The sequence below is a fragment of the Palaemon carinicauda genome, chromosome 14 (genome assembly GCF_036898095.1).
Source record: "Palaemon carinicauda isolate YSFRI2023 chromosome 14, ASM3689809v2, whole genome shotgun sequence".
In the NCBI taxonomy this organism is placed as follows: domain Eukaryota; kingdom Metazoa; phylum Arthropoda; class Malacostraca; order Decapoda; family Palaemonidae; genus Palaemon; species Palaemon carinicauda.
This window is the reverse complement of record NC_090738.1, coordinates 35,409,349-35,421,848: the sequence shown is the minus strand read 5'-3', so window position 1 is coordinate 35,421,848 and position 12,500 is coordinate 35,409,349. Positions and strand designations below refer to the sequence as shown.

At 35.3% G+C, this 12,500-nt stretch overlaps 1 protein-coding gene across 1 annotated transcript in view; it reads right to left on the bottom strand.

Moving 5' to 3' along the window:
• Nucleotides 1-12,500, bottom strand: part of LOC137653513 (potassium voltage-gated channel protein eag-like) — a 562,168-nt gene that overhangs the window by 146,379 nt on the left and 403,289 nt on the right. The window contains exon 4 of the mRNA XM_068386969.1: nt 4,133-4,265. Within this exon, the coding sequence (XP_068243070.1) occupies nt 4,133-4,265 (133 nt within the window). The remainder of the gene's footprint in view (nt 1-4,132; nt 4,266-12,500) is intronic.

Sequence of the window (12,500 nt, the reverse complement as noted above, 5' to 3'; positions counted from 1 at the left end):
ATTATCATGAAAAATGTTAAGGAAGTTTGACAGATAGCTGGGAAAATACCCAAGGGAACAGATGAATAGTCAGTCAGTAATTTATTTATATATCATATATATACACACATATATATATATACATCCAAAGATTATATATATATATATATATATATATATACACATCCAAAGATTATATATATACATACATACATACATCCAAAAATTATGTATATATACTGTGTATACTGTATATATATATATATATATATATATATATATATATATATATATACACCCAAAGATTATATATATATATATATATATAAATATATATATATATATATATATATATATATATATACACACACACCCAAAGATTATATATATATATATATATATATATATATATATAAATATATATATGTATATATATATATATATATATACAGTATATATCTGAAGATTATATATATATATATATATATATATATATATATATATATATATAATATATACATACATATATATATATACACACAAAGATTATATGTGAGTGTGCCGACACTGAAAAATGAAAGATTGTGTCAGTTACTAAGGCACCTGTTTAATGAATTATATCAGAATTAGAATATAATAATATCAAGATTACTATCATTACCAAATCGATCGTACAACCATTACAAACACGGTAACAGAAACGCAAGTGGAAGGGAGCTCTACCTTCGACATAAAGAGCGAGTTTGCCTATTTATAGAATGACCGTATGGAACAAAGTCGAGATAACAATAAAAACAAAATAACTCATCTTGCATCCCTTTTGTACGAAGACAAAGGTCCGTCCTTTCTATGGGATTAAATCATAATCCGCTAATCCTTTTTTATGATTGTTTCCTTTGTTTTTTTAATCATAGTAACACTCGAGTAGAGCGTGTATGATTCTGACAACTCAATTTGCATGGGATGGACAAAGGTATTGCTCGTAATAACACGTCTTGTAACTAGCAAGTTTACAAACACTTACAGTACATGTTAGTATGGTCTATGTTAAGATGATTAACTCCAGGGCAATTATTATTATTATTATTATTATTATTATTATTATTATTATTATTATTATCATTATTATTATTAGCTAAGCTACAACCCTAGTTGGAAAAGCTATAAAACCAAGGCCTCAAACAGGGCAATAAAGCACAATTATTTATCATTATTATTATTATTATTACTAGCTAAGCTACAACCCTACTTGGAAAAGCAAGAAGCTATAAGGCCGAGAGCCCCAACAAGGAAAAATAGCAGTGAGGAAAGGAAATAAGCTCGTATCAAATTGTAATTAGCTCTGTACAGAACCTTTACTTCCGGGTTCCTGATAACTTGACTAGCGACAACTCTGCCACAGAACATAGCTACACTTGGGTAGTGTCATAGCCTCTGTACCATAGTCTTCCACTGTCTTAGGATAGAGTTCTCTTGTTTGAGGGTACAATCGGGCACACTTTTCTGTCTTCTTTCTCTTCCTCTTGTTTTTTAATGTTTTTATAGTTTATATATGAAATATATGTCTTAATGTTATTACTGTTCTTGAAACATATATTGTTCATTACTTCTCTTGTAGTTTATTCATTTTCTTAAATCCTTTCCTTACTGGGCTATTTTTCTGTTGGACCCTTTGGGATTATAGCATTCTGCTTTTCCAACTAGGGTTATAACTTAGCTAATAATAATAATAATAATAATAATAATAATAATAATAATAATAATAATAATACCGCATTAGAGCGTATTTCGAAACAGCCTAATCTGTGACGTCCTAATTCTATAACAACCTTCTGGTCACGCAAAACGAAGCAGATGCCGAAGTTAGTTTCTCTTTATCATTAAAATGCAATTATGTAAATTGGATTCCGGGCAAGATGGAGGCATTCCAATTTTCTCAAATTACAGTTACTAGTTATGTTAGGAAACAATAAGTGCTTTTAACTATTCCTTATTTTTATTTCTATATTGGCTACTTTTCCTGAACGTAATCCAATCAAAATTTGATTTTCTGGTAAGGACGTCATAACTGAAAATGCTCTCTCACAAGTATGAGTGGCGTTAGCGGCCTTTAGTTATCAAAATCCCACCGTTGATGGAACAGAATATAACGTCCCGGACAGAACAGAATGTAACGTCCAGGACAGAACAGAATGTAAAGTCCCGGAGAGAACAGAATGTAACGTCCAGGACAGAACAGAATGTAAAGTCCCGGACAGAACAGAATGTAACGTCCAGGACAGAACAGAATGTAACGTCCAGGACAGAACAGAATGTAACGACCCGGACAGAACAGAATGTAACGTCCAGGACAGAACAGAATGTAAAGTCCCGGACAGAACAGAATGCAACGTCCTAGACAGAACAGAATGCAACGTCCTAGACAGAACAGAATGTAACGTCCCGGACAGAACAGAATGTAACGTCCCGGACAGAACAGAATGTAACGTCCGGGACAGAGGAGAATGTAACGTCTCAAAAGGCACAGAATGTAACGTCCACGACAGAACAGAATGTAACGTCCCGGACAGAACAGAATGTAACGTCCCGGACAGAACTCCGGACTATAATATATAGATGGCACCATATCGGATCGAGCTGCGAGGGACCAATGTACAGTTTGACAAGTTGAATATTCCATTTCCCATTTTCTTTTATAAGGCATTATATTGCATTTTCCTTTGTAGAACCCTTGACAGTGAGGCATTTTTTGATGGAATGGTCCACTTATAGTACCAAAAGATATTGATATATTTGAGGTTCGAGGTGAGGATGGCAGGTTTATCCTTGCTTAGATTCTTGGACACGATTTGTTGTACTATGCCCGCGATTTTTTTTAGATTTATTTCTGAAGCAGGTCTTCTGAAAGCCATTCAACTTTTATAATGACATTTTTGCTTTTATGGTTTTATTTGAATGGTCTTTTGTTCTTTATTCATAATAAATGATATCGGCGTCAATGACCTTAGATGTCAGGATGCCATAAAACTTTAAATCAATCAATTAATCATTTGTAGAGGTAGCATTATGATTTACTAACCTCAGTTTTAATACGCAAAATAAAGACATGTGTTTTAAAGCTATATTTAACTGGTTTACAGATGAATTTAGTACGTTTTATCTAATACGATTACATCTAGTAGAGTTATGTTGACGGTAGAGAAATACTAAGGCCAGTAGCTTGGTGCAAGAGGCAGTGAACTAGCAGGGCAAATCGTAGGATTTTCAAGTAATATTACTCAATATGTGTGTGAAGATTTAACTCACATGGTTGTAAAAGGCCGTCTATTGTAATGTTTTAAATTGTCATTTAACCAAAGCAGTGGCAGGGGTAATGGTTTTAATGTTAGGTATCATATTTCAAAGTATTCCCCTTGCTTTGTTATTCATTGTTAACTAAACTGTAAGGTTCCTATGATACAGAATATATATATATATATATATATATATATATATATATATATATATATATATATATATATATATATATATATATATATATTAGTTTATACATCGCCAATGGAAATGGATACCACTTTGCACTTGTTTCTCAAAAGTACAGAAACTACTGTACAAGTTGTGTGACGAACGTTGCAATTCAATTTCAATCCCAATGGTTGGAACGACTTAACGTAATCGACAGCAATAACAGCAAAATATAAAGATTAATTAATTAATTAATTAATTAATTAATTAACGTCATTTAAAACCACACACAAAACGACTGTAAAAAGATAAAAATAGTAATAAAATTAATAAGATTCCCGAACAAGACAAAAAACTTGAAAGGCTTTTCCTTAAATGTCATGAGCACAACATTCGATAAGAAGGAAGATCTATAAAGGAGCACAACAGGGTCCTGCCTGACATTCCACAAAGCAATAATCAGCCAGCGATCGTAAAACAGACTCGGACGCTTAAAACATCAGTTACCTCCACGAGCAAGAAACACACCACTGAGCAGATAATCTACTTAATAACAAAAAGAGGACTTGATACGATCGAAGAAAGATTAATAACAGATTAAAACACCCATACAAAATGCCCTGAGCAAATATGAAAGAAAGCCCTCTAAAGAATGGCAACAGTCCCTGTTCGGGAGGAGGACACTCACGATTCTTCTTGTAGAGCAGAATTTCGAATTGGTCTTGCTGCTGATTCTCTAGGCACTGTTCTATCCGGGAGATGGTCTCCTTGTTCGTCAACTCTCCGTACATGAAACTGCACCGACATGACTTCTGCATTACCTGCAATGGAGAAGATTCATTAAGATTCATTGAGATTCATTCTAAAAAGGGAAAGACAAGTACAAATAAATTTATGAAACTATTAGTTATGAAAAAGAGAAGATTCTTCTCCTTATCTCGAATCCTGCAATGAAAAATGAAATAATCTCGTCAATCTCGATTCCTGCAATGGAAAAGGAAATAATCTCAGGAGTCTAAATAGATTCCTGCAATGGAAAAGGAAATAATCTCAGGAGTCTAAATAGATTCCTGCAATGGAAAAGGAAATAATCTCAGGAGTCTAAATAGATTCCTGCAATGGAAAAGGAAATAATCTCAAGAGTCTACCTCGAATCCTGCAATGAAAAAGGAAAAAAATCTTGTCTATCTCGATGCCTGCAATGAAAAAGGAAATAATCTCAGGAGTCATCTTGACCTGTAATGCAAAATTAAGAGATTTATTCACGATTTCTTCACATCTCGTAATGAAAAAAGGGAAAAATATTTTTGAGTAGGTCCTTTTCCATTTACCGCGATGAAAACCGAAAACAATCCAGAAATATCTATTAAGATTATTTCCATTTACTCAAATGTGAAAAAATCCCGCTATAATCCCCTCTACTACTTTATGTTTGGTATACTGGTGAAGTACAGAAGAATCACCATCCATGGGTCCCAAATTCACAAAATTTATTGTTCTCGTTTGTCCACGATCTTTGTGTCCTTGTGAACTAATTTGAAAAACAACAAAGGTATATCCACAATGTTATTAGTAGCCATTTTCTGTCTGTTACAGGTCCTAGCCTAGGTGCTCATCATTTGTGCAATGACATTTTTTTTTACATCTGATGCTCATTAGTCCACTCCTAACCCTAAAAGGAGGAAACGGATTGAGTCTTGTTTCCTTAACAACATTGAAAAAATATCTTTTTTTCATAACCATTCCTTATATTAAGTTTTAGATCATCTTCATCATTTGTAATAAAGTTGTAAAGAAAGAACATATGTCATACTCATTGTTTTCACTAAAAATAAAATAAGAATAAAAGATTTCAGGTCATTTCCCCTGCATATGGTATACTCAAGTCAATTCCACTACATATGGTATATTCAGGTCATTACCGCTACATATGGTATATTCAGGTCATTTCCGCTACATATGGTATATTCAGGTCATTTCCACTACATAGGGTATACTCAAGTCATTTCCACTACATATGGTATATTCAGGTCATTACCGCTACATATGGTATATTCAGGTCATTTCCACTACATATGGTATACTCAAGTCATTTCCACTACATATGGTATACTCAAGTCATTTCCACTACATATGGTATAGTCCGGTCATTTCCACTACATATAGTATACACAGGACATTTCCGCTACATAGGGTATATTCAGGTCATTTCCACTACATATGGTATACTCCGGTCATTTCCACTACATATGGTATACTCAGGCCATTTCCACTACATATGGTATACTCAAGTCATTTCCACTACATATGGTATACTCCGGTCATTTCCACTACATATGGTATAGTCCGGTCATTTCCACTACATATAGTATACACAGGACATTTCCGCTACATATGGTATATTCAGGTCATTTCCACTACATATGGTATACTCCGGTCATTTCCACTACATATGGTATACTCCGGTCATTTCCACTACATATGGTATACTCCGGTCATTTCCACTACATATGGTATACTCAAGTCATTTCCACTACATATGGTATATTCAGATAATTTCTACTACATATGGTATATTCAGGTCATTTCCACTACATATGGTATACTCCGGTCATTTCCACTACATATGGTATACTCAGGCCATTTCCACTACATATGGTATAGTCCGGTCATTTCCACTACATATAGTATACTCCGGTCATTTCCACTACATATGGTATACTCAGGTCATTTCCACTACATATAGTATACTCCGGTCATTTCCACTACATATGGTATACTCAGGTCATTTCCAATACATATAGTATATTCAGATAATTTCTACTACATATGGTATATTCAGGTCATTTCCACTACATATGGTAAACTCAAGTCATTTCCACTACATATGGTATATTCAGATAATTTCCACTACATATGGTATATTCAAGTCATTTCCACTACATATGGTATACTCCGGTCATTTCCACTACATATGGTATAGTCCGGTCATTTCCACTACATATAGTATACACAGGACATTTCCGCTACATATGGTATATTCAGGTCATTTCCACTACATATGGTATACTCCGGTCATTTCCACTACATATGGTATACTCCGGTCATTTCCACTACATATGGTATACTCAAGTCATTTCCACTACATATGGTATATTCAGATAATTTCTACTACATATGGTATATTCAGGTCATTTCCACTACATATGGTATACTCCGGTCATTTCCACTACATATGGTATACTCAGGCCATTTCCACTACATATGGTATAGTCCGGTCATTTCCACTACATATAGTATACACAGGTCATTTCCACTACATATGGTATATTCCGGTCATTTCCACTACATATAGTATACTCCGGTCATTTCCACTACATATGGTATACTCAGGTCATTTCCACTACATATGGTATACTCAGGCCATTTCCACTACATATGGTATAGTCTGGTCATTTCCACTACATATAGTATACACAGGACATTTCCACTGCATATGGTATACTCAAGTCATTTCCACTACATATGGTATACTCCAGTCATTTCCACTACATATGGTATACTCAGGCCATTTCCACTACATATGGTATACTCCGGTCATTTCCACTACATATGGTATACTCAGGCCATTTCCACTACATATGGTATAGTCCGGTCATTTCCACTACATATAGTATACACAGGACATTTCCGATACATATGGTATATTCAGGTCATTTCCACTACATATGGTATACTCCGGTCATATCCACTACATATAGTATACTCCGGTCATTTCCACTACATATGGTATACTCCGGTCATTTCCACTACATATGGTATACTCCGGTCATTTCCACTACATATGGTATACTCAAGTCATTTCCGCTACATATGGTATATTCAGATAATTTCCACTACAAATTGTATACTCCGGTCATATCCACTACATATAGTATACCCCGGTCATTTACACTACATATAGTATACTCCGGTCATTTCCACTACATATGGTATACTCAGGTCATTTCCACTACATATGGTATAGTCCGGTCATTTCCACTACATATAGTATACACAGGTCATTTCCACTACATATGGTATAGTCCGGTCATTTCCACTACATATAGTATACTCCGGTCATTTCCACTACATATGGTATACTCAGGTCATTTCCCCTACATATAGTATACTCAGGTCATTTCCACTACATATGATATAGTCCGGTCATTTCCACTACATATAGTATACACAGGTCATTTCCACTACATATGGTATAGTCCGGTCATTTCCACTACATATAGTATACTCCGATCATTTCCACTACATATGGTATACTCAGGTCATTTCCACTACATATGGTATAGTCCGGTCATTTCCACTACATATAGTATACACAGGTCATTTCCGCTACATATGGTATATTCAGATAATTTCCACTACAAATTGTATACTCCGGTCATATCCACTACATATGGTATACTCAGGTCATTTCCACTACATATGGTATAGTCCGGTCATTTCCACTACATATAGTATACACAGGTCATTTCCGCTACATATGGTATATTCAGATAATTTCCACTACAAATTGTATACTCCGGTCATATCCACTACATAGAGTATACTCAGGTCATTTCCACTACATATGGTATAGTCCGGTCATTTCCACTACATATAGTACACACAGGTCATTTCCGCTACATATGGTATATTCAGATAATTTCTACTACATATGGTATATTCAGGTCATTTCCACTACATATGGTATACTCCGGTCATTTCCACTACATATGGTATAATCAGGCCATTTCCACTACATATGGTATAGTCCGGTCATTTCCACTACATATAATATACACAGGTCATTTCCGCTACATATAGTATACTCCGGTCATTTCCACTACATATGGTATACTCCGGTCATTTCCACTACATATGGTATACTCCGGTCATTTCCACTACATATGGTATATTCCGGTCATTTCCACTACATATGGTATACTCAGGTCATTTCCACTACATATGGTATACTCAGGCCATTTCCACTACATATGGTATAGTCCGGTCATTTCCACTACATATAGTATACACAGGTCATTTCCACTACATATGGTATATTCCGGTCATTTCCACTACATATAGTATACTCCGGTCATTTCCACTACATATGGTATACTCAGGTCATTTCCACTACATATGGTATACTCAGGTCATTTCCACTACATATGGTATACTCAGGCCATTTCCACTACATATGGTATAGTCTGGTCATTTCCACTACATATAGTATACACAGGACATTTCCACTGCATATGGTATACTCAAGTCATTTCCACTACATATGGTATACTCCAGTCATTTCCACTACATATGGTATACTCAGGCCATTTCCACTACATATGGTATACTCCGGTCATTTCCACTACATATGGTATACTCAGGCCATTTCCACTACATATGGTATAGTCCGGTCATTTCCACTACATATAGTATACACAGGACATTTCCGATACATATGGTATATTCAGGTCATTTCCACTACATATGGTATACTCCGGTCATATCCACTACATATAGTATACTCCGGTCATTTCCACTACATATGGTATACTCCGGTCATTTCCACTACATATGGTATACTCAAGTCATTTCCGCTACATATGGTATATTCAGATAATTTCCACTACAAATTGTATACTCCGGTCATATCCACTACATATAGTATACCCCGGTCATTTACACTACATATAGTATACTCCGGTCATTTCCACTACATATGGTATACTCAGGTCATTTCCACTACATATGGTATAGTCCGGTCATTTCCACTACATATAGTATACACAGGTCATTTCCACTACATATGGTATAGTCCGGTCATTTCCACTACATATAGTATACTCCGGTCATTTCCACTACATATGGTATACTCAGGTCATTTCCCCTACATATAGTATACTCAGGTCATTTCCACTACATATGATATAGTCCGGTCATTTCCACTACATATAGTATACACAGGTCATTTCCACTACATATGGTATAGTCCGGTCATTTCCACTACATATAGTATACTCCGATCATTTCCACTACATATGGTATACTCAGGTCATTTCCACTACATATGGTATAGTCCGGTCATTTCCACTACATATAGTATACACAGGTCATTTCCGCTACATATGGTATATTCAGATAATTTCCACTACAAATTGTATACTCCGGTCATATCCACTACATATGGTATACTCAGGTCATTTCCACTACATATGGTATAGTCCGGTCATTTCCACTACATATAGTATACACAGGTCATTTCCGCTACATATGGTATATTCAGATAATTTCCACTACAAATTGTATACTCCGGTCATATCCACTACATAGAGTATACTCAGGTCATTTCCACTACATATGGTATAGTCCGGTCATTTCCACTACATATAGTACACACAGGTCATTTCCGCTACATATGGTATATTCAGATAATTTCTACTACATATGGTATATTCAGGTCATTTCCACTACATATGGTATACTCCGGTCATTTCCACTACATATGGTATAATCAGGCCATTTCCACTACATATGGTATAGTCCGGTCATTTCCACTACATATAATATACACAGGTCATTTCCGCTACATATAGTATACTCCGGTCATTTCCACTACATATGGTATACTCCGGTCATTTCCACTACATATGGTATACTCCGGTCATTTCCACTACATATGGTATATTCCGGTCATTTCCACTACATATGTTATATTCAGGTCATTTCCACTACATATGGTATACTCAGGTCATTTCCACTACATATAGTATATTCAGGTCATTTCCGCTACATATAATATACTCAGGTCATTTCCACTATATATGGTATACTCCGGTCATTTCCACTACATATGTTATATTCAGGTCATTTCCACTACATATCGTATACTCAGGTCATTTCCGCTACATATGGTATATTCAGATAATTTCTACTACAAATTGTATACTCCGGTCATATCCACTACATATAGTATACTCAGGTCATTTCCACTACATATGGTATAGTCCGGTCATTTCCACTACATAGAGTATACTCAGGTCATTTCCACTACATATGGTATAGTCCGGTCATATCCACTACATATGGTATACTCCGGTCATTTCCACTACATATGGTATATTCAGGTCATTTCCACTACATATGGTATACTCAGGTCATTTCCACTACATATGATATACTCAGGTCATTTCCACTACATATGGTATACTCAGGTCATTTCCGCTACATATAATATACACAGGTCATTTCCGCTACATATGGTATATTCAGATAATTTCCACTACAAATTGTATACTCCGGTCATATACTACATATAGTATACTCAGGTCATTTCCACTACATATGGTATAGTCCGGTCATTTCCACTACATATAGTATACACAGGTCATTTCCGCTACATATGGTATATTCAGATAATTTCTACTACATATGGTATATTCAGGTCATTTCCACTACATATGGTATACTCAGGTCATTTCCGCTACATATAATATACACAGGTCATTTCCGCTACATATGGTATATTCAGATAATTTCCACTACAAATTGTATACTCCGGTCATATCCACTACATATAGTATACTCAGGTCATTTCCACTACATATGGTATAGTCCGGTCATTTCCACTACATATAGTATACACAGGTCATTTCCGCTACATATGGTATATTCAGATAATTTCTACTACATATGGTATACTCCGGTCATTTCCACTACATATGGTATACTCAGGCCATTTCCACTACATATGGTATAGTCCGGTCATTTCCACTACATATAATATACACAGGTCATTTCCGCTACATATAGTATACTCCGGTCATTTCCACTACATATGGTATACTCAGGTCATTTCCGCTACATATGGTATGTTCAGGTCATTTCCACTACATATGGTATATTCAGGTCATTTCCACTACATATGGTATACTCAGGTCATTTCCACTACATATGGTATACTCCGGTCATTTCCACTACATATGGTATACTCAGGTCATTTCCACTATGTATGGTATACTCCGGTCATTTCCACTACGTATGGTATACTCCGGTCATTTCCACTACGTATAGTATACTCCGGTCATTTCCACTACATATGTTATATTCAGGTCATTTCCACTACATATGGTATACTCAGGTCATTTCCACTACATATGGTACACTCAAGTCATTTCCACTACATATGGTATACTCAAGTCATTTCCACTATATATGGTATACTCAGGTCATTTCCACTATATATGTTATATTCAGGTCATTTCCACTACATATGGTATATTCAGGTCATTTCCACTACATATGGTATATTCAGGTCATTTCCACTACATATGGTATATTCAGATCATTTCCACTACATATTGTATACTCCGGTCATATCCACTACATATAGTATACTCCGGTCACTTCCACTACATATGGTATACTCAGGTCATTTCCACTACATATGGTATATTCAGGTCATTTCCACTACATATGGTATACTCCGGTCATTTCCACTACATATGGTATACTCAGGTCATTTCCAGTATATATGGTATACTCCGGTCATTTCCACTACATATGTTATATTCAGGTCATTTCCACTACATATGGTATACTCAGGTCATTTCCACTACATATGGTATATTCAGGTCATTTCCACTTCATATGGTATACTCAGGTCATTTCCACTACATATGGTATACTCAGGTCATATCCACTACATATAGTATACTCCGGTCATTTCCTCTACATATAGTATACTCCGGTCATTTCCACTACATATGGTATGTTCAGGTCATTTCCACTACATATAGTATACTCCGGTCATTTCCTCTACATATAGTATACTCCGGTCATTTCCACTACATATGGTATGTTCAGGTCATTTCCACTACATATGGTATATTCAGGTCATTTCCAGTATATATAGTATATTCAAGTCATTTCCACTACATATGGTATGTTCAGGTCATTTCCACTACATATGGTATGTTCAGGTCATTTCCACTACATATGGTATGTTCAGATTATTTCCA